Source organism: Strigops habroptila, chromosome 2, assembly GCF_004027225.2.
Source record: "Strigops habroptila isolate Jane chromosome 2, bStrHab1.2.pri, whole genome shotgun sequence".
Lineage (NCBI taxonomy): Eukaryota > Metazoa > Chordata > Aves > Psittaciformes > Psittacidae > Strigops > Strigops habroptila.
In genome coordinates this window covers 20,438,822-20,461,239 of record NC_044278.2, presented here as the reverse complement: position 1 = coordinate 20,461,239, position 22,418 = coordinate 20,438,822, and the positions used below count along the sequence as shown (strand labels likewise).

General features: G+C 42.6%; 1 protein-coding gene and 1 non-coding gene across 5 annotated transcripts; both read left to right on the top strand.

Annotated features, from left to right (window-relative positions):
- Positions 1-76: 76 nt before the first annotated feature.
- On the top strand, positions 77-19,727 carry TTF2 (transcription termination factor 2). 4 transcript variants are annotated; one of them, XM_030475635.1, is made up of 23 exons: positions 77-294; positions 1,139-1,250; positions 1,730-1,816; positions 2,529-2,595; positions 3,067-4,035; positions 4,132-4,243; positions 5,408-5,599; positions 5,830-5,987; positions 7,033-7,114; positions 7,416-7,529; positions 8,450-8,600; positions 9,290-9,395; positions 10,102-10,292; positions 11,133-11,286; positions 12,015-12,106; positions 12,872-12,954; positions 13,430-13,569; positions 14,340-14,510; positions 15,113-15,165; positions 16,250-16,403; positions 17,408-17,490; positions 18,529-18,603; positions 19,458-19,727. In XM_030475635.1, exons 1-23 carry the CDS (start codon positions 264-266, stop codon positions 19,600-19,602), a joined length of 3,522 nt encoding a protein of 1,173 aa, XP_030331495.1. In that variant the 5' UTR covers positions 77-263; the 3' UTR covers positions 19,603-19,727. The 4 variants fall into 4 exon arrangements, with proteins under 4 accessions (XP_030331495.1, XP_030331496.1, XP_030331497.1 ...); XM_030475636.1 differs by lacking the exon at positions 77-294 and adding an exon at positions 892-1,039; XM_030475637.1 differs by lacking the exon at positions 77-294 and adding an exon at positions 892-1,039 and having other exon boundaries at positions 1,139-1,254.
- A 2,597-nt stretch (positions 19,728-22,324) lies between these two features.
- Positions 22,325-22,407, top strand: TRNAL-CAG. Its single transcript has one exon. It is a non-coding gene; the product is annotated as a tRNA-Leu (tRNA).
- Positions 22,408-22,418: the final 11 nt, after the last annotated feature.

Genomic DNA, 22,418 nt, shown 5'->3' with positions numbered 1-22,418 from the left:
CTCTCCTGTATTTTTTGCTTCTAGTATGTTGGATAAATTGGCACCTGTGGGTACTCATTTAAGAAAAGAAACCAAAAAAATCCCAGTATTTGGTAGAAAATGCCCTGCACTGATATCATTATTGCTGTCACTAAGATTACAGTCGCTGTTGCTCGAAGTCCTCAGTACTCCTTAACCTGTGCACTTGCCTCAGGTGGCTTGAAGTGTTACCAGCATCTCTTTTATTTCCTAGTCCTGCTCCAAAACAAGCTGAGCAAAGTTGAATGTTGCTGGATGTGGAAAGGGCACATCTGAGTACGTATGTATGTGGGGAAGCCGGTGCTAGCCCAGAACAGTGTGTGTTTTAGGAGGGAAAATGCCAAGGCTTGTGTGAAAGCACAAAGTTGTGAGTATTTTGTTAAAAGCTCGTTTTGCCACAGAGGTACTGAGCCAAATTCAGCTGGAGCTGTGCCAGTTTACACCTGACTGAATTTGGTTGTTCCTGTTAGTATCGCTGACCCCTTTCTTAAGTGTAAATGTTAATATTTTTGTACATGCGTTATAACCTTTCCCTAATTGTTGCTACCCCAGTCGCTATCTCACTTGAATTGTCACTAACAAAAGCAGTAATTAAGAAATGCACACATTTGTACACATGTATTCCCCATCTTAAATATCATACAAAAGAATAGCAAAACTCCTTCCAGCTCCTGACGCCCGCCAGGGTGTGCGCTTCCTGCGGCTAGCGCCATGCGAGCTCAGCCAGCACCCGGCGCAGCCCGCCGCGAGGGGCACGCCCCCTCGCCGTGCGCCCGCCAGTGGCAGCGCGCCTTTCTCTTCCCGCCCTTCGCCCCGGCGTTCCGAAGCGGGACCTGAGCGCAGCTGGGGGTGCAGGGGCGAGGGGAGGCGGGGAACAGTGCATCCACAGCGCAGCGGTGATTGGTTCCACTGCCCCCCTGCCCCGCTCTGATTGGGCAGTCCGCAAGCGCTGGGTCGGATTGGCTGATTTGGGTGTTGCGGTAGTGGCTGGCGATGGAGGTTGTGTTGTGTGCGGAGCACGGTGAGGGGCGGCGGGGAGCGGGGGGTCCCCGGTACGGCGGGGCCTGGGCCTGGGCCTGGGCCTGGGCCTGGGCCTGACCGGCTCTCCTCCGCCCTGCAGGGTCCGTCTGCTTCCTGAAGACGGGCGTCCGCGATGGCCCCAACAAGGGGAAGAGCTTCTACGTGTGCGGCGCGCAGGGCCCCGCGGCCTGCGGCTTCGTCCTCCCGGCGCCGTAGGTGCAGGGTGGGGAGCGGGAGGACCGGCCCCTGTTGTGCTGCTGGGGGACGGGACGGGACGCACATGGCGGCGCACCGCTGTTCTGAGGGGAGTTCAGTGCTGTGTCAGCAGTCGTAGCATCACAGAACAGTTCGGGTTGGGAAGGACCTTAAAGCTCACCCAGTTCCAACCCCCTGCCACAGGCAGGGGCACCTTCCACTAGAGCAGGTTGCTCCAAGCCCCTGTGTCCAGCCTGGCCTTGAACACTGCCAGGGATGGGGCAGCCACAGCTTCTCTGGGCACTCTGTGCCAGTGCCTCAGGACCCTCATAGTGAAGAATTTCTTCCTAACATCGTAAACTTATCTTCTTAGTCACATAGTCTTTGAGAAGACTCTCCCAAGTATTTTGTCCCAGGTAACTGTGTTTGCTGCTGCTGTTCTCTGGGCTGCTTGTCTTGTCTTTATTCTTTCTCCTTTCTTTTTTCCTCTTTTCAGCATTCCTGCTTCTCACTGCTTGATTCATGAGGGGTGCGTGGTGGAGCTGCAAGTCCTGGTTCAGGTTCAGGGCACAGATGAATACCAGTAAGTTCCTCAGAGTGGAAACAAAGATTTGTTGTACTGGTTTGAACATTTGGAATTGTTTGGTGGGGGCTGACTTGCAGTTTCCTTCTAGAATTGAGCCTTGAGGCCTTCACTTAGCATGTTTCAAAATGTTTGCTATTTTTTTAGCAACTATATTCAGTGGTATAAGTGATCAGATATGTTTGTTTTTAACAGAATTGAACATGGCTCTGTGGTTGGGTTCATCCAAGACTCACAATGATTGCATCGAATTCACCAATTTTAATTCTGATAAAGTTCTTGCAGCAGTCCTGGTTGACTGCCAGTTAAAAAAAAAAAAATTCCAAAGTTTTCCTGTTCCTGAGGTGCTTTAAGGTGAGGTGGCCTGGGCAGTGTAACTAAAAGAATAGTTGTTTCATTGCACCTTGAAGTCATATGGCACTTCTGAGGCTCTGAGTATAGACAATATTTTTGTCTGAGCTGTTGGGGTTTTTTAATTGCTGAAATTAAAAACCAAGCAACCCAAAGCCCTAAGAATCCTTAGCCAGAAAACAATGCTTTGTAAAAAGCTTTTTTGCTTGTGTTCGTGGCCTTTTGGTATAGAGAAGTCGGGATGTAAAGTGCAGATCAAGAGGATTTGCCTGTGATGTTTTTGGTGCAAAGTATTTTTTAAAGAGTGCTTACAGTTCTTTACTGGCTCCTGCAGTTCAAACCTTGTTTCATTCCTTGGCAGGTTGTTTTACCGATGCCTTAGAAGTAAGTTAAATGGGAAGAAGTGGTGTGGAAGCATCCCATGGCAGGTATGAATGTTTCATTTGTGTTATAGTGTCAGCTTATTCCAGCATGACTTTTCATTCTGTATACTGTAATCACCTCTGAGAATTCATAGAGGAAGTGTTTGTATTTTCTAGCTGAAGAGTGCGTCAGCTTGCTGTCCTCCAGATGAGACTTCCCTAACTCCTCAATTGTGTGAAGTGTTCTCCAGTCTTAAAAAAAAAACCCTTGGGTTTGATCTCTGGCTGTTCCCTTTTCTGGAGGATGATGCTGTTGGAATTTGGTCCCACAAAACACATGGAAATGGCAAAGAAAGCATAAAACCAGCATTTTTGTTTTGTTTTCCTTGTAAAATGTTTATCCTGATCCTGTTAACACAGCAGGAAGGAAGATGTTTGTAGAGAATAAAGTCTTGCTTAAGATGATCACATTGTGTGTATAGTTAGCAGGCTTTAATCATTTGTACATTAGCGTTTACTCACTTGTATGTATTGCAGGATCCAAAAGCTACCAAAGTGTCAAAAGCCTTAGAATCCCACCCCAGCACAGTATCTCTCTTCAATCCCAGTGGGCAAAGAAATCCCTTCAAAGTGATAGACAAGAATTCTGAACCATCATCCTGGAAACAAATGAAGCAAGGAAACAGAGAGGAAAGTAAAGCAAATGGAGTAAAAGCAGAGAAAGAAAGCGTGCTGCTATCGCATAAAGAAAAGAAATCAACCTCTGATTCCTCCATAGAGAAAGAACCTCTAGAAGGGCTGAAAACTGAAAAGCAGGCCAAGGGAAATGGGAGTGATCCAGAACATAAGGAGAGCATAGTGTCTGAATCTAAACTTGATCTTTCTGAGTCTTGGAAAGGGAAAAACACCCTTTTGAAGGAAGAGAAATCTGATGGCGGTGGCAGGGAATCCAAGAAATCTTCAGAGTGTGTGGAGAAAGAACCAGGCGGGAGATCAAAGGCCCTTCCACTAAGTCTTGGAAAGCAAAGCACAACCACCAAACCTCCAGAGGAGGAGCAGCTCAGAGAGAAAAGCTTAAAAAGCTGTGGGGATAAAGAAACCAGGGAGAAAGAATACGTTAGTTGGAAGAATGGAGAAATGAAACCGATGTCTGAAGGTGTGATTTCCCCAGCAGTACCACAGCCGGCATTGCAACATGCTGCCCTGAAGGCAGGAGCAGAGGCAGTGCTGCCCAAGACACAAATCAGGCCAGGGCTGGGACAGCATGCTGATCAAGTCTCTGGCAGTGACAGTGGTGATGTAGAATATTTTTATTCCTCATTAAGTAAAAGTAAACCTGAGAAATCAGTTGAGGGTTTGCAGTCAAGAGAGATTCCTTCAGGGAAATCAGCAAAGAGTATACAGGGGACATCTTTGCCAGGAGCTGCAGCATCGCGTAATGTGGAAGGACCTCAGGACCCTAAAGCTCTTCACAACCATCTTGTAGTCCAGCTGAAGCAGAAGAAGGTAGTTTATTGTACCTGTTATTCTGACCTGATTGTTCTCTGTTGGCAGAGAGCTTGGTAAGCACACTCAGGTTTTGGATTCTTTTGTGTTTTGCAGAGTACATTGGCTACGGTGAACGTTCAGCTGCTGCCAGATAAAGGGGAACGGTTATTAAAGCAAGTGCAGGATTTGGAAGCTGCACTCAGTGCTCTTAATGTTTCAACAGCAGGTACTACTGAAAAGTAGGGCTAAATTTATTCTTTTTTTGCCCCAGAGCTTTGCAAAACCGTTTGTCTTACGATAGTTAATATTGAGGAAATACAGCATAAACCTGTATATGGCATGTGGTCTACGTAAAGTTTGTCTGTTGAGATTCACTGAAGATGAAAAGTGTTAGTTGCAAAGTGTGTGTCTTAAGAGAGGATGAATGAAACAACTCAAAACGTTCCCCCTGAAGTGCGATGGCTTCCCAAGAGTTTCCTCCCATAGTTAAGACCCAAGGCTAGTTCTGTTTCCAGCTTTGGCTGCATGATTGTGGCAGGTGTCCCTTTGAGAACTTGCCAGTGAAGTGTTAACTTCCTCTTTGTTGCACTGTGCAACAATGCTGCTTATTCATGTTTTGACTGCTGTGTCTGAATGTTTCAGATACAAGATACAGATACAAGATAGCAGCTTCCACTTTGCCATTCCTATAAAGTGATTTCCTAATTTTATTAACTACTATTAACCACCTATGGAAGAAAGGCATTTTGTTAAATTACCTGTATGATCACCTCAACAAGACAGTTATTTTGTGATCATATCAATTGTGTTGATGAAAAGATAGTTTGATAACTCTGGAAACTGAAGATCTCTAGCAAGGAAGCAGTAGCGCAGAGGCCACCACACAACAAGCAGTCCCAGTGTCTTATACCATATCTGTTTTTAAGCAAGACAGACTTTTCCAGGAAGGAGATAAAAGCTCACGAGTTCTTGGTCCATTTATTCTTCTTGGATATTTTGATAGGGTTTTTTGACCAAAATGTTGATGAGAAAGATGTTTTTAAAAGGAATAAGCCCTCTGGGAACAGCGTACAGAATTGAGCTCATGTTTGCACTAATCTGATCACAGTTGCAAAGTTCACAGTGTTGGTATAAACCACACATTGAGGCTGGCGCAGAACTGCATTGCCTGCCACGTAGGAGCAGGCTAAGAGTAGGTAAGGCCTGGTAGTAGTTGCAATGGCTCGAGTAATATGGTAACCTGCTATCCTGTTGTGAAATCCATGTGACCACTTAATAATACTTTGCAAGCAGATTATTGGGAAAAACAAAAGCCCTTCTCTGGGCTGTAACAGAAGGCTCTGAAGTCTATTGTGCAACCTTTTCAACCTGCAATTCCTCTCTTCTGCAGAGGAGGATAGCACAAGCAGCGGCTGCCATGAGGAATCTTTGCCTAACCCGTTTGGCAGGCCAGGTGGTACAAAGTTGATAACACCACTACCGCTCCAGGATCCTACAGCAAGGACCCCTTCAGGCTCCCAGAGTCACCCCTCTGCTGCTGCTGCTTTGGGTTCCAGTGAATATTACGGCCACAGTTTTGGAAGTAAGTACAGAAAGACTTTTTTTGATTAAAGAGAACACTGGTGAGGACAATTTCTAAAATAATCTGCAACTTGTGAATATGTGTGAGAGTACTAAACCTTTTCTGTTACTGTGAGCTGCATACGGCCCACCGGGCATCTGTAGCCACTGAGATCAATCTCAGAGGTGAAAGATCTGCTTGGGAAGTTGGCTGTGTAAACGCATCTCATGCATAATACTGTATCTTTCCAGTGAACTCTGGTGTGCAAAATCTGTATGGAGGAAGGATGACAGAAGACAGAATCAGGGCTGTACACAGTGCCATCAGTGAAGCTGTTAATCATCTTCACACATCTTTAGAATCTTGTCCAAGAGAGCAGACAGCAGCTGAAGATCCCTCTGGATTGAAGGTGAGTTGGCATGGATGGAGGATGTTATGCTGATCAAGGAGGTGTAACACCTGGGTGATACCCTAGAGCATCCTGTCCTTTCACACTTTGAAGCACTTTGCAGTTTTCATCCTGCTGGCAGGAGAAGCTTTAACTACTTTCCATCCACGAGAATTGTGCTGATGTTCTACCCTCTTGCTGTGGTTTTCTTCAGAATATTTAGTGCTTGAATGAAGTAGTTGTGCTTCAGACAAAACAACCAACCCACAACCATTTGTTTGTACATGACTGGCAGAACAGAGGCAGGCCTCTAATGAGGAACAGATTGAGAACCTTCTTATTGTTCTTTTCTCCAGTTAGGTCTCCCAGTGAGCTGTAAGAAATATTCTTTTAAAAAAGCATTGCAGGTGATTGAGTTCATGCATCCCAACAGACTCCGGAGTAGTCTGTTCTGATCTCCAAAAAAGTGGTTTTTTGTCAATTGGCGCGGAACCCATAGTTGAGGTTATGCGCAAGGTATTGGCACGTGTCTCTGCAAGATGGTGTGTTGATGTATATATGTTCTGTCATTGTCAGATCCTCTTGAGACCTTTCTAGTGCTGGGGAAGGCCATTTAATGTCTCATGATGATAGTGTGTAGTCTTTTGTGCTTTGTTTTAAGAGTCGGTAGAGGTCTTGGAATTGGTGAGAAAGGGGAAGTGTTCTCAATCCCTCTCCTTGACAGTAGTGCCTGTTTTGAGCAAGGTAGGCTTGGGTGGATTTTCCACCTGAACGAGCCACCTTTACATGCTCTCCGAGCACTGTGAGGCATGAGGTTGGTTTGTGTATAAAGCATTAGCAAGGCTGACCTGTGGTACTGCTGACCGTAGCAGTATGGTCAGCATACCTGTCTGCAGGAATTGCCTATCTTGGGTATCCCTGTCTATGTGGGGAAAAAAAAAGGTAGGCAAAACTCCTTTTAGTAAGACTGCAGTAGGACAGTTCAACTGGATAATTTGGTACGGGACGCAGAAGGGTCTGAACTTTGCAAGGTGTTTTCTTCACATCCTCTGTCTTGCCCTCTCAGGTTCCACTGCTGCTGCACCAAAAACAGGCACTCACATGGCTACTCTGGAGAGAGAGTCAGAGGCCGTGTGGAGGAATTCTGGGTAAGCGACGGAACAGGAAAGTGGATTTTGGGAGGCAGATTTATGGCAAAAACAGTTTGGCACATAACTTACTTGGAGACCAGTAACTAGTTATTTTGCAGGCATGTCGAATGGGCTTGTCTTAATGTGCTCTTTGATTGATTACTGCTATTAATCCATTCCTAAATGATAGCCTGTGTATGTCATATGTGTATTTTTATTTCCTGAGTTCCCATATGTTGCGGTATTTACCTCAGTGTACATCTGAGCTAGGGGGGCTCATTTCTGCAAATCATCACAACTTCTCTCTGTCTTTTCCTAGCGGATGACATGGGCCTGGGGAAGACTCTAACAATGATTGCTCTCATTCTGGCCCAGAAGCAGCTGAAGACAGAGAAGAGAGAGGAGAAGTCAGAAATATGGCTATCCAAAAATGGTACAGAATTGTTTGCATCATACAGTACACACTTTAGGCATTTCAGATGGCACTGCATCATGAAGTATTATAGGTTAATGGCTACCTGTGCTCACTTCACTTCTGTAGGAAAATTGCATGGGGCTTAATGTTTACTGCACTCCGTTGCAAGGCCTTTCTCTTGATCAGTCATTTGTTCTTCCATTGGATGTGGAGGATTTCCCAGCTCATTATTTTATATTGTTTGGGGTGTTATTTTTTTATTGATTTGTTTCCTGAACCAGTTAAAACCAGCATATGCTGTTTTGAAAATGTTTCATAGTTTTTCCAACATATGCATAGTTTTCATGGCGACCTAAATTAGTTACTAGTCACTTCCCTGTGGCTGATTCCATTCCCTCCCCAATCCCCCAATAATATTATTTTAATCTTGTCTGTAGAGATAAGGGATGTGAGAGTTTTTAAAGAGTATTGTTTCTCTGTTCACAACCTGTTACTGTCTCCATCCTCATGGAACTGGTTGGACTACTTTTTCCTGTCTTGCCAAGTTTACTGACTGTGTGTTTGGTTTTCCTGTGTGGTTCAAAGCAGTAACATCTTAATCTTCTAGATCAGGAAAGAAGAATTTATTTGGTACTGTGTTCTCAGGAGAGATCAGTTAGTTCCTGAATTCTAACCTTTCAGCTTATCCAAAGGAGGTGCACAGATATATAGCATAACTCTGAGTGGACAGGAAGTGATGCGTTAGTGATGAGGTGGAGTTTTTTGCACCCAGAACTAACAGTTCCCAAAAATGCACTGTTAGAGATGTCTGCTTCACAGACTGTGGTCACAGGAAAAGTGGACCAATCTTCTTAATTGTTGTGAATTTCCCAAACTTCTGTCTTTTGTTGTAGTCTAATGTGAAGACATTAAAACCTGTCTGCAATATTTCCCTGCAGATTCCACTGTTATCCCTTCCTGCAGCACTTTAATAATTTGTCCTGCATCCTTGATCCATCACTGGAAGAAAGAGATTGACAAGCGTGTGGGCTTTGGCAAACTGAGGGTCTGTTTGTACCATGGGCCAAACAGAAATAAACATGCTGAGGTGTAAGTGCTAAACAATAAATATGACCAAGAAGAATAAAATACTACTTAGCAAGAGATTGTGTAGATTGAAGTCGAAATTCGGTGACTGTAGAATGATGGAAGAACCTGAGGTATGGAAATGTGGAGGATCCACAAGGTCAGGCTGATGTCTGCTGTCAAGGTGTATATAGCAAAACCTTTATGGCCTGTACCCATGCTGAGTGGTTCTGGTGCAGGCTATTGCTGTTCCTGATAAGAGAGAGAGTGGGGGGAAAAGTGTATATTCTCTAAACTGTCTCTTGCTTGCAGAGATTGTCTGTGGTGGTTTCTTCCATGCTTGTGCTTTATGGGTGTATTTTTTTGTTATCAGTTTAATTTACAAATCAGAAAATTTTCTACACTGCTTTACGCCATGCTGAGCAGTATCTCTAGGTGCCAGATGCGAAGTGGGTTGTTCTTATGTGGTGTGCATTCTGTGCCATTGGCTTTTGCTGTCTTTTTGAGCTTGCTGTGCCTACCTCTGGTATCCATAAAATGAGGACAATGTGTCTTTTCTGTTGACTGCCATGAAGCTCAGTTTTCTGTAAAACTCTGCATTTCAGCTCTTGCAGAACTGGATTGTTCTTAAACCTTCAGCATGCATTTTGTCTGTCTTGCAAAATAAATTCTCATTTGTTCTTGCTCCTTAGTACTACTTTCCCTTTACGCAGGCTCTCTGGATATGATGTTGTTGTCACAACCTACAGCCTTCTCTCTAAAGAGGTCCCCACAAGCAAAGAGGAGGGGGAAGTCCCTGCAAAGGACCATGATGTGACGGTGAGAAGCCATACTGTTAATAAGAGGATTACCTTAACGTTTTGTTCTGAGGAGTTGCATGCCATTCTTGTTTCAAGTAGCACCTTCTGTTGCTACAGTGAGCAGGTTGAATTTGGTTTTTAACATGAGCCCCCTGTTGAGTTTGCACAATAAAAATTAAGTGGTGAGAGGAAGTGCTATGAAGGGCAGAAAGACAATGGGGAAATATATTAACAATAAACCTGTTCTCTAGTAATATAGAATATGCTACATTGAATACAGTTGAAATGAAGTCATTTTAGTAGTCTCACCTTGAGGGGAGACTGAAAGAACACTAGACTCTCATGTTCTGTGTTCTTTGCTGCCTGAAGCACTAACATCACTTTAAACTACCAGAAACCTGTCATGCTCAGGCTCTGGGTCAGTCCGAAATGCCTCTTGCGAAGAAAGACGTGATACAATATTAAAAGCAAGAAAACCAGCAAAAGATCAGAAATTGTTAAGAACAGGCAAATATGTTATATTCTTCAGTTTATAAATATTCATGGAAGCTTTGAAGAGATGATTTTTTTGAAAGCATGTCTTACATGGCAGTAAGAGCTCAAGATTATTGCAGCCTAACGTCAGGAAAAGGCTTCTTGCTGGAAAAATAGATTTGATTGTGGCTCTTCAGAGTGCCTAGGAAGGTTATTGCTCTGGGTTGTAAATAGTCTGCTTTTTCTTTCAGAGTGGGTCATTTCCCTGTTCCCCTCTGCTCAGGGTAGCTTGGGCTCGAGTTATATTGGATGAAGCTCACAATATTAAAAACCCAAAGGTTCAAACCTCTATAGCTGTCTGCAAACTGAGAGCCAGTGCCAGATGGGCTGTCACTGGGACGCCAATACAGAACAACTTACTGGACATGTACTCTCTCCTGAGGTGAGCTGGCTGCACCTGAACGCATGGACAGGGCTCTGATTCCAGTAATTCTTCACTGATGAAGTTATTCTAAGTTTGAGAGGTTTCTAAGATATGTGGGGTAGTGAGACTAGTTATATTAACATTTCAGGCACTAGATTGCAAGGACTAAGGCATTGTACAAGGCTGACCATGTGCCTACTGTTGCGTGTAGCTATTCTGCTTCCAGAGACGACAAAGGGGAAATTATTTCAGATCCTGCATCTCCAAGATGAATATCCACAAAACAGATTTTAATGAACAGAAGTTTTGTGCAAAAAACTTTGTTCCTACCAGGCAGCCTGGGAGGACCTTATTAAAGAGTGTTGTGCTATCAGGGAGTTGAAGGAAAGGGTGAAAACTTTGGCTTCTCTTAAACAAGTGATAAGCAGGTTAAATAAACTCTGTGCTCCTCATTGCTGGGGAGGGGCGTGGATCTTATGAAGGGTGTTGGAGAGCCAGAGAGAACTTGCATTTAACATCAATTCTGGATAATTGAAATTAATTTTTAAGTAAGAGGTATGGGATTTTGAAATAATAAATGAATACACACTTCATTTGCTGGTGATGTTTGAGACATAATGAGCGAAGAGGAAGTGATGGGTACAGAATTGGAAAGATGCTTTCACAGTGTTAGTGGTGGTAAGACTTTTGAACAAGCAAGTTATCAATGCCAATACAGCAGAAGTGTTATTTACTGCTCCTGGCAGTTACAGCATTTGGAAATGGTTTGGTTTGGATAGGAAGGAATTTGGTTCTGCTCACTCAAGAGTAACTGAAGAACTCTTCTCTTGTTATGAAGTCTACTTCCTTCTGTTGTAGGTTTCTACGGTGCTCTCCTTTTGATGAATACAAAGTGTGGAAGTACCAGGTAGATAACAACACAAAGAAGGGAGGAGAGAGGCTAAGCCTCTTAACCAGGAGCCTGTTATTACGGAGAACTAAGGACCAGCTGGATTCAGCTGGCAAGCCCTTGGTAAGAACTTCACCCTCCACAACTAGACAATCATTCCATTGTTTTCCTTGCAGCAGCCTGTTAGTTATTACATACATAAATTTGTTAATGGGTGGGTTTTCCTGTCTACTGTGGTTTCACAGGACTGAATGCCTGTGGAATGCTAAGATTGCTTATCCAGAAAGCAGGAATACACAGAATAATTAAACCTTTTAGTTATAAATCACATGCAGATGAGAATATGTCGAGTAATCGCAGCAAGTAGATGTCCACTTAGGGACCTAGGCTAATTTTGCTAGCTCTAAGAATCAAGGCTGCTGCATGTCAAATGGATCTGGTGAGTGCTGGGGCATTGGCTTTCTGTACTACTTCTTACAAATGGGCTGTTAAACTGACTATTAGGTCACTGGTGTGTCTGTAAGCCTTTAAAAGGTGCAGTTTTGGTGTACTGTCTGATTCTGAATGGGGAACTACTTTTACAGTGCAATAAATGGATCCCTCTATGGTAGTTATGTGGCAGTCCATACTTAGTTGCTCATGCCTTTTGTTACCAGATGATTTGGAATAAAGATTGTTATCTTGAGTGTTAACCAGGCTACTTGGAGTTCTCTGAGTATCTATGTTGTGTCATAGTTGTATTAATGCAAATATCTTTAATGAATAAACCTTTAACAAGATGTAGGATACTGTGTTTGTGATGCTGTATAAGATTTCTATATACATATGATCCCGTTGTGTTTTTACTTCAGGTACCTCTGCCCCAGCGTAGCACACAGTTGCACCAATTAAAACTTTCAGCAGAGGAACAGTCTGTATACAATGTGCTCTTTGGAAAATGCAGGTATGAATGTGGGTAGAGATAGGGTACTTTGTGGTTTTGTTTCTTTAGATGTGAAGAGTATTAGGACAAATTCCTCTTTTATTTTGGGTTTGGGGTTTTTTTGTCCCTTTCTATCTGTCAGGTATGTTTGAAAATACATCACTTGTTCTGGTAAGAGTTGAAACTGATTCATTTCTTTTGTCCCATATGCTTATGCCTTGTATGAGCTTTGTATTCTAGCCTTACACTTAATCTCATTGATTTCAAGACACCAAAGGCTTGGAATTGCAAGAGTAGCTCTTAAATGATGATGTGCCAGTATTTGTAAAGGAGAGAATTTATCTTCTTTGCCTGTGATATGTATACAATCAGAAATTATGCTGGCCTCTCTAGATGGCTGTAATGCAAGCCAGTGTCACTTTGTGTTTTCCTCGGGTCCCTTTCAACAGTATTGCTGTAAAGAGTCTTCCTTGCTTTTAAATATACATTTAAAGATGTCCCTTTGTTATGAAGAAAGTTACCCATTGGGCCCTGGCTCCTGTTATACTCAAGGTATTCCAGTAAGCAGACTTGCTTCCTCTTGCGCTTTCCAAAATGGATCGTGGTTTTGATCATATTCAAGTTAAACAAAACGGGGGCGGTGGGGGTGTTTGTGATTATTTTGTGACTAAATGGTTAATGAAACCTTTCTTACCTTAATGTGCCATCAGCTTGCTTGTTCAAGCTCAGGTCCCTCTTGCCCTTTTTTCTGCAGTAAATCTCACAGTCTTTGCCTTGTTTTTCCAGGTCAACACTACAATCCTATCTAAAGAGACAAGAGCAGAAAAATGAAGGCAGAGAGTATGCTGGTGGCAACCCATTTGAGAAAGGTTTGAGCACACCCTCCTCTGAAAACATTTGCAGAAGTGACCCTTAAGTGCACAATTAAGGAGAGGGAACAGACCTGACCATGTGGGGTTGGGGCTTTAGAAATTCTTTAAAAAATGCTCCCCTAAAGTTACAAAGAATTCTGCCATAGTATTCCAAAAGTCTGTTCCCACTGTTGTGGCTCTGGGCAAATCTTTTAATTTCCCTGGGTCTAAAATTCCCCCTGGAAATAAAGGTCTAATTGCTCAGAGAAGAGATGTCATTATTAGTGTAAAGTATGTGGCACTCTGATTTATGTTGTGGGTTTTGTTTGGTTGGTTTTGGGATTTTTTTGTGGGGTTTGATGGGTTCCTAGTTAAATCACGTATTCGCTTGCCTCTTGGTTCTCTTATTGGTGGAGCTCTTGCCGGAGGTGGCTGGGCAGTGCTTGGAAATGCCTCCAAGAGCTCTTGATGTTTTGTCTTCCTTCTTTGGCAGTTGCACAAGAGTTTGGGCTCAGTCAAAAGGAATTTCTAGCAGACTCCCAAAGTGCCTCCAAGGTCTCAAGTACTGTCCACGTCTTGTCCATGCTGTTGAGGCTCCGTCAGTGCTGCTGCCATCTCTCCTTACTGAAAGTGGTAATTGCATTATATTTTAGTGGTGTGGGGTTCTTTTGTGGACTTTTTTTTTTTTAAGTGTTTGTGTAAGTTAACAGACTTTGTAATGCCCTTACTTAATCTTATAGCTAGGCGTTGATGAACTGAGCCATTTCTAGGACTGTGTTTTACAACCTGAGAGGTTTTTAGGTATACTTTCTACAGAAGAGTTCCCCACTATCTATGTGGGCAGCTGTGTCTTGGGAAATACCTTTATTCAGATTAAAAAAAAAAAAAGAATTTTAATGGCAAAGAAGTAGTCTTGATCTTAACCTACTCTTGAAACGTGTACAAGTCCACAAGTGTAGCCTGTTTCAAAGGCTTGTCTGTTGGAAATTTCTGTAAGTTCCTTGACCGAAGTTGCCTTGCATGAAGTGGATCAATCTTTCAGAAGTTCTTGCTCTGTTATATAAATAAACTGTAGAATAAGTCCAGATACTAAGAGAACAGGCAGATATTTATCTTCTGACATCTTTAATCCTGCAGTTGTTAAATGCTATGGAAGAGGGAATCTGAGGAGACTGGACCACAGAAAATGGTTGAGCTCACATGCTTTCCCTACGCTGCCACCTCCTGGGACAGAATAAGGGGCCAAAGAGACTGTTGGTCTGTCTTCATATCATCCTGTCTTCATATTGATAACTTCCTTCAAACTGTCCTCAGCAGACATCATGCAGACTGTGGATCGGTACCGAACTTGATCTCAGCCTTGACTATGATTCCTTATAATCATATTGCTTGCTTTCCCACAGGCTCTGGACCAAGCTAACTTGAACAGTGAAGGCATTTCCCTCTCCATTGAGGAACAGCTTAGTGCTTTGACCCTGTCTGAGCTCCAGACTCCTGATTCCATGTCAACAGTCTACCTCAGTGGCACAGCTTTTCAAACAGATATCTTTGAAATCACCAGGGAGAGCACCAAGGTATTCTGGTTGTGGCTTTTCTACCTTCCTTGAGAAGCTGGGATTTCAGCACTTTGCCTTTTAAATTGTTAATGAATTGTCACACCTTGGTAATTAGAAATCAGGCTAAGTTGGTAATTTTGATGAAATCAGGTGAGTAGATGGATAGTCTACTGAACCCCTTCTGGGAAGGGTCCAACTTATCAGGTGTTGATGGGTACTTCTAATAAAGCTGTGAGAATCTGGCAATGCTGTGAAAAAGTGTCAGTGAAAATTTTGAGTGCTGTATTCACAGAAGTTTAGAAAAGCTTCCATGTGAGAGCATAGTTCTTGCAAAAAGCTAGAGAAAAATGGGATGGCAGCAAGAGGAGAGGTGACGGTATCTTTGCTTCTCACAGGGAGGTTGGAATCTGCAAAACACGCTTGTATGATTTGATTTCTTAACACTGTTTGCAATGGTGGGAGTGTTCTTATTAATGACTATTAAAATACGTTGAAAGTCTGAGCACAGAAGAAATTCCAGTTGAAAAGTTATTTTGATCGCTTCCTATTTTAATGAAGAGTAGTCAAGCATGAGCTGCCTTATGACAGCAAACAGACTAACTTTTTTTTTTTTCCTGCAGATAGCTCACCTCTTGGCTGAACTGAAAACTATTCACTCCACGTCTCAGAAAAGGTTAGTAAGCATGTTGTTTTCTTTAGTCACAGGGATTGAGAGAAGCATGGCTCTTGACAGCAGCAGAAATAGTTTAAATCAATTGAATATAAAACTCCTGGTATGGTAAAATGGTGGCAGTAGCTGAAAGCAGATTTTGAGGGGAGGAAAAAAATAATCTAAGACAACAGAGGGTAGTTTAAGATGTAGGTAAGTGTAAGGGAATGTGTGAGGAATCTCAGGCCTTGAGGCCCAGGAGGACTGTTCTCCAAAACCAAAAATGGGAATAATTTGGTTGTGCTGAAAAATACTTGCCCTCACCTCTCCAACCCATCCCACCACCCAGAAAAAGTGGGGGAATAAAGTAGTGGTTAAAACTGTACCTGTTTGAAATAAAGGAATGCACTGATCAGAGGACTTCAGTGTTTCTGAAGTCCTGCAGCTCTTGCTGTGCAAGTTCTATCTGTCTTTGCTCCCCACCAGACTGCAGTGTTACAGGTTTTTCTGCTTGTTTTTGTTAAACTGTGTAGAATGATGCATTTACAGGTGTGTGGCTGCAAAGTAGTTAGACCGGTGTTATTTTGCGGATGAATTGGAATGGGAAGCCCTGTTCTTGGGCAACTCCAGAGTTGTACCATATGTAGAAAGCTTTCTTCCAAAGTCTTTTCCAAAAAGCATTCCCACTATAAGAACAGGAACACCAACATTACTTTTGTTCCCTACCAAGAAGCTATTGAACAAATTATTGCTCTATAATCCAAAAAGTGTGGGGAGTGAGAAGCCCAGAGGAATCCAATTTTGGTGTTGCTATTGATTCATTTTGCAGAAAAAGCTCAGAATTGTGACTGGTAGGTGGCAATGTAAAATCCAAAAACAGAAGTGAAAGTTATAGGCGTAATTTGTCTGAAGTTTATTGGGTGGGTGAACCCTTCCACAGCAGGTTCTACCACTACACCTGCAGGTGAATGTATTTCTGAATTGGGAAGGGACTTGGATCCAGTTCACTGTGTGGAAGAGCGTCTGAATCCTTTGTCTTGGGTGAGATACTGCAATAACCAAACTGTTACAGTACACACAAAACTTACTTCCTTTTCTCTCACTCCAGTGTTGTTGTCTCTCAGTGGACAAGCATGTTGAAAGTTGTGGCTGAGCACCTCCAGCGACAAGGGCTGAAGTATGCAACAGTGGATGGCTCTGTCAATCCTAAACAGAGAATGGATGTGGTAGAAGAGTTCAATAACAATCCCAAAGGGCCTCAGGTATGCAGTTGGGTAGAGAAACAGTTACTAGCACTGCTATGAGCAGCTGTGATAGCTGATTTTATAATTCCATTTACTGGAATCTACTTTCATTTGGACCTTTAACACATGTGACTAAACACATCTGAATCCAAATTAATTGTTCATACTTAATCATTGTGTTAATCACTTCATTTGGACATTGATGTTCTTGTGATTGAGGCAGGACAGGCTGTCTCCTCTGAGGATGGATTTGTGACTGGAAGGGAAGAATGTGGTGCTTTATATTGTTTTCTTTGCTTGAGTTCTTGGACAAGCTGCTGTCTACAAAACAGATGTTTCTCCTTCTAGATTTGAACTTAATCAAAGGAAGATTTCTGCCAGCTATATGAATAGCTGACCCCTTAAATAAGATCAGGGTTTTAAGGTACCATGACATGAAATTGAGTAATAAATATGTATATAGTGAGTGTCTCTGTCCTTAACTGAGTTTTTTTCCTGCTGTGCAAGAAATCTTCTCTAAATTGACCATCTTCTCTAAATTCACCATCCCATTCCTTCCCAGGTACTCATCTTTTTCTAAATTGTAAGTAGGTTATATGGAAAAAAAGTGAAAGGAGTAGCAGGCCATTTCAGTCCAATTGCCTGGGTTTAAGTAATCATTATTGTTAATTCAGGGTTGGTGCTGATCGGTCCTGTTGTTGGCAACAGGCTGTCATCAGAGAGGCTGGTCATTTGAGCAGGACACAGAGTTTGGGCTTTTCAGTCCTTTCTCTAGTCTGTAAAAATGTATCAGGGCAATATATATATGGAATGGTAGGTTGGCCTCTCTGAGCCATAATTTGCATGTCCTGGCTTTTATGCCTCATCAAGTAATGTCTGGCAAGCTCCCAAATACATAATAAATATACACATGTAATGTAAACATGAGAAACAGACCCTTTGGATCAAATGTAATATGTGGAGTATATGAAGCATTAATTTTCTGAAAACAGGCTCCTTAAACTCTCTTTTGGCCTTTGAAGGTAATGTTGGTCTCATTGCTGGCCGGAGGCGTTGGCTTGAACCTGACTGGAGGAAACCACCTCTTTCTCCTTGACATGCACTGGTAAAGAGAAATGAAAGTTCTCTCTCAGAGGATACATGTAGGGAATGCTGCCTGTCCTCTCACCATGTGTATTGTGATGTCTGATACAGCTGGGTTGGGAGGGAAGTGTTTAGCTGATAGTAAGGGCTAGTGATTAGTTGTGGGAAAGTGTTTTTACTACAGCCTTCTTCCAAGACACTGTGATTTGTTAGTCCATTGCTCGCCACCATGAAATATAGTTCTGTAGAGGTAAAAAAATAGAGGAGAATAACAACAGTGTAAAAGAATCAAGTATGCAGACCATATCATAAAAGGATACCGGGGACTTGGCAGTCTCTGGCTTAATTTTTCACAGTACTGAAAATGGTACAGATATCCCCCAGGGAGTTTCTCTTGAAAGGAGTTGATTGTGTTGAGCATAGTCAGTAATCAGGCATAACTAGTGTGCCTTGTGGTTTTAAAGGGCTGTGGAAAGAGTGCATCTGAGCTCCTAATCAAGGTCAGAATCACAATTATTTTCTTAACTAAATGTTGCTCATGGGAACTTAAAATCCAAACTAATCTTCTACAGTACAAAACCAGCTGCTGAGTAGCAGCATTAAGGAGATGTTTCTACAATATGGAAGTTACACCAACAAGTATTCCCTGTGACTGCTTGTCAAGCAGAACCATTTTCTATGTAAATATTCTTGAATGAGGGCTTTTCTGGAGTTTGCCTTCCTGCTTCACTCTCCTCTTTCCTCACCAGCTACTCGGCTTTCTCCGAGTACTAACTATTGGCATGAGTATGGGGCTACATAGAACAGTGGTCTAATTCATACAGCTGACTTTGTGTGGAATTATAGCATACTTCTACCAAGGGCAAAGGGAAATACAGTCAGGGTGATCAGGCTAGTAAACCTAAGGTAACGTGGGAGCAGTTTTAGTTCTACAGAGGAAAAAAACGGGTGCTCTGGAGGCAGGCAAATGAGGCAAGCACAGAGGCTTTGATATTTCATTTATTCCTGAACATAAGCCCTTAAGCTTTTGGGGTTTTGGGTTTTTTCCTTTATCTTGCAGGAATCCTGCTCTTGAGGACCAGGCATGTGACCGCATTTACCGAGTGGGGCAGCAGAAGGATGTTGTAATACACAGGTCAGGATTTTCCTTAGCAGTAAATGGGGCTGTTGCTGCTCATGTACTCATGGCTTTAGTTGGTGAGACAGGGCCTTGGTTTGAGTCTTGCTTCTTTACTTAGAGCTAGGCACAAGGTCTGATGGGGTACTGAGAGAGACCACATGAAAATGTTTCTGTGTGGCACTTGCCTTCATGTTGCTGTCCTGATAGCTAGCCATGGGTTATTGTTTTCCAACCTGTGGTTTAGTGGGAATGTCTTTTTCATTCCAGAGAAAAATTCGTGCATAAAACCATTTCTCTTCTCTTACCGAGAGGAGATTTTTCACTGTGCTCCCTAAGCCTTGACCTTTCTAACATTACTGACATGAACATATAGAGCACTTCTAATTAGATGCCTTTTCTAAAAGCCAGCTTTGCCTCTCTAGTTGTAAGTACTGAAAGGCTAGCTTAGTTATTGTAAATGCACAGCAAATTAAAAGAAACTGGAATCTAAAATACTATTTTATGTACACTGCTTTTAGTGTAATTGGTGCCATCAGTTATCAAACAGTCATTACAGGATTTTATCATAGAATTACTACTGCTTCAGATGGCCAAAGTTAAGGCCTAAAGTGCATCAGACTTTTATTTTAGATGTTGTAACATGTGAATGTGAGAACAGCTGTTTTCTGTGCACGGGTATATTTTGGCAGTCACAGATTAGGCGGGTGTAAGACGCCCTACTAAGACGCCCGTCTTAAGTAAGAACAGGTGTCCTGGGTTCAGCTTAAACCACGACAATGGGTCTTTGGAAACTCGCTGGGGAAGTGCTTATATATTGCTGACACCTTTTTCCTAGCAGTTGAAGTGATGTGGCTTTTGGGCTTTTTTAGGTTTGTCTGTGAAGGAACGGTAGAAGAAAAGATTGCACAACTCCAGAAGAGGAAGAAAGTTCTAGCCCAGCAGGTGCTGTCAGGCAAAGGGGAGACCTTCACTAAGCTCACTCTGGCTGACCTCAAAATTCTCTTCGGCATCTAATTATCCTTTACGGTGCACAACGGAAAGAGATTTTATACCTACAAGTAACTGTGCAGACTTCAACAAAGGACTCCTGGTTTAAATGGTCATTTATTTTGAAAAAATAACTACGTTTTTATAACTGTTCGAGGAAGAGAAGTTACCAACTTTGGGAATTTGTTTTAATACTGAAATTAGGTTGTGTATACAAAGGTTAATAAAGCTATAATTAAGCTGTTGTTTTAAACCACTTTTGAGTAATTATTAAAACCAGTCATTTGTTTTTTTTCTTGACTTTCTGTGTCTTGGCTTCTCTTCCTTTCAGTTAGAGAACTTTCCCTCCAGGACAAGAGACACACAGACATGTGTGAAACAAGAACAAGAGAGTCAAGTGTGAGGTAGGAAAGTTTGAGGTTGGTGAGGTTGGGTAGGCATGAATGAAATAAAAAGTATTCTGAGCATGATGCTATAAGAAGACTGTGTAAACTTTAGAATATATAAGTAACAAAATTAAGGAAAGGGCTTGGAGGAATACTTCATTTTCTCTTTTGTCCCTTAGGAGCACTTTTTATATCTAAGAGAGGAAGCATTTCTGTACCCTGTTCAAAACGTTTATTCAAGCAAGGAAGTAGATTCCTGTTATGTTCCTTGGTGCAAACCTTTTAATGTATAAACTATTCTTCCTTAGAATGTGCTCCAATTTTTTTAATAGTAGATGAGTTACAAGTCCTTATTGTATGGTTTGTGTTCTCTTTCCTACTGGAAGTATGTGCAGGTGAGCAAAGTTTCTAGGCAACCAATTTTTTATTGGTAGTGCACCTTCCCTGCTATGTCCCTGGCCATATCCACTGCATATTCTGGATTTCTGTTGATTACAGTATTTGTCTGGGATTTGGCACAGCTCCTTTAACTTCTATACCAAACAAGGGCCTTCAAAGAGTTCACTTCTAATGCTAAGTGGTAGATCATGACAAGTTAGTATGCTGATAAGAAACTAGATGTTGTTTCCTGTATGGTCATTCCCCATGGAATAAGATTCAGTAGCCTTTTGAATGAAGGAGAGATCTTTGTGCAGGTCAGTGGTTCCTATTGGTACAACAGTGTCCCAGTGGAGAATGATATGGCTGTTAGTCATTTCTCTTGCCTGCCTTGACATGATGTGCAAGTGAAGCTGTGGGATTATTGCAATTTATAACATGTATACAGGGACCAGGGAACACAAAAATAGTAATTTGCATTTTTCTATGTGTTTACATTCATAAATTCAACCATGGTGCAAGCATTGAGTAGCTCAGAACCAAGCAAGGCTGTGCAACTTGAGCAATTTAACTGTGAGATCAGTTTGGAGAACACAGGATATGCTGCTCATTTGCCTTGTGACACTAGTTTTCTGGAAAACATCAGGACATCTGTTCACTTCCACAACCAGGAGGCCATGGACTAATTATCAAAAATTATTTTGGTTTGGACATTTACATGAGCAGAACTGGGCTTGTAGTTTCTTCTCAGGAGTTCATGTGCGTTGTGGTCTGAGCTCCTCTGCCTTTCCTTGGAGCAACTGTTTGCCTAGCAGGTTTTCCTCTTTAAGGTATATTACTAAATACAGTTTAAATTAATATCTTGTACACATTATCCCTTTATCCTGTGTGTCTTCCTTTGAATGTAACTGTAGTCTCAATTACTCAGTTACAGCAGTGTAACTGTTACGTGTGTCTGATATTGCCATGGGGATTAATTGGTTTTTCCATTTGTATGAACTTCTCTCTAGGAAAGGGCTTCAGCCTTCCTTAGGAAACCCAAATAGCCACTGCGATAGGAAGTGACATTCAGCTTCGTTCAGAGAAATTCTGAAGCTGAAGGTCTAGCACATACCTCTAGAAACCATCTTCTGCAATGGCAAATTAATGCGGCTAAGAGAAGTGAATGAAGAGTATGTGGGTTTGGTATTCAAGGTCAAATTTTTAAAGTAAAGGTGTTGGAGGGAGAAGGAGTTGGACTTTGGTTTGCACTATCATCTTCAGAACTGAGCAAAAGTGCATCTCAAGATACTGCTAAATAATGTTAGACCCTGTGGCACCAGCCATTTGCATCTCACAGTGACACAAAACCATTAGGGCCTCATTTCTTTATGGAACCAAAACTTCACTGTACACTTAACGTGAGGAAGATTGGGGGGGCTTTTGTGATTTTTTTTTTTTTTTTTTTTTTTTTTTTTGGTGTTCCCTTCTGCTGCCTTCCCCCTCCCCCCCCCCTCCCCCGAATCACAGCATAGTTTGGGTTGGAAGGGACCTTAAACCTCTTATGGGTAGGGACACCTTCCACTAGACCAGGTTGCTCCAAGCCCCGTCCAGCCTGGCCTTGAACGCTGCTAGGGATGGGGCAGCCACAGCTTCTCTGGGCACCCTGTGCCAGCGCCTCACCGGCCTCACAGTGAAGAATTTCTTCCTAATATCTAATTTAAATCTACCTCTTTTAGTTTAAAGCCATTCCCCTCTGTCTTATCACATGCACTTGACAAAAGTCCTTTTTCTTCCTCTCTTGTCAAAAAGCAGTCTCCCTTTGCGTCTCAGTGTTCTCAAATCGTCTGCAGGCTCATTAGAAGTAAAGCAGAACAAACCCCACTGTAACCTCCTCAGCAATTAGCAGAAGGGGGGTTAGCGATGCCGTGGTGAGGCTCTCGAGCTTCGGGCGAGCCGGTTCCGCGGCAGAGCCGAATTAGGCCTGCCGAAGAACGTTCACAACAGTCAGGATGGCCGAGCGGTCTAAGGCGCTGCGTTCAGGTCGCAGTCTCCCCTGGAGGCGTGGGTTCGAATCCCACTCCTGACAACTCGCTTTTT

What these genes read in the sequence shown, in the direction of transcription:
- TTF2 (XM_030475635.1), top strand. Translation starts at nt 264, where the DNA reads ATGTTGCTGGATGTGGAAAGGGCACATCTGA. An exon ending in CAGGGCACAGATGAATACCA is followed by an intron (nt 1,817 to 2,528) that starts GTAAGTTCCTCA and finishes ATTCCTTGGCAG; the next exon opens with GTTGTTTTACCGATGCCTTA. An exon ending in TCCAGCTGAAGCAGAAGAAG is followed by an intron (nt 4,036 to 4,131) that starts GTAGTTTATTGT and finishes TGTGTTTTGCAG; the next exon opens with AGTACATTGGCTACGGTGAA.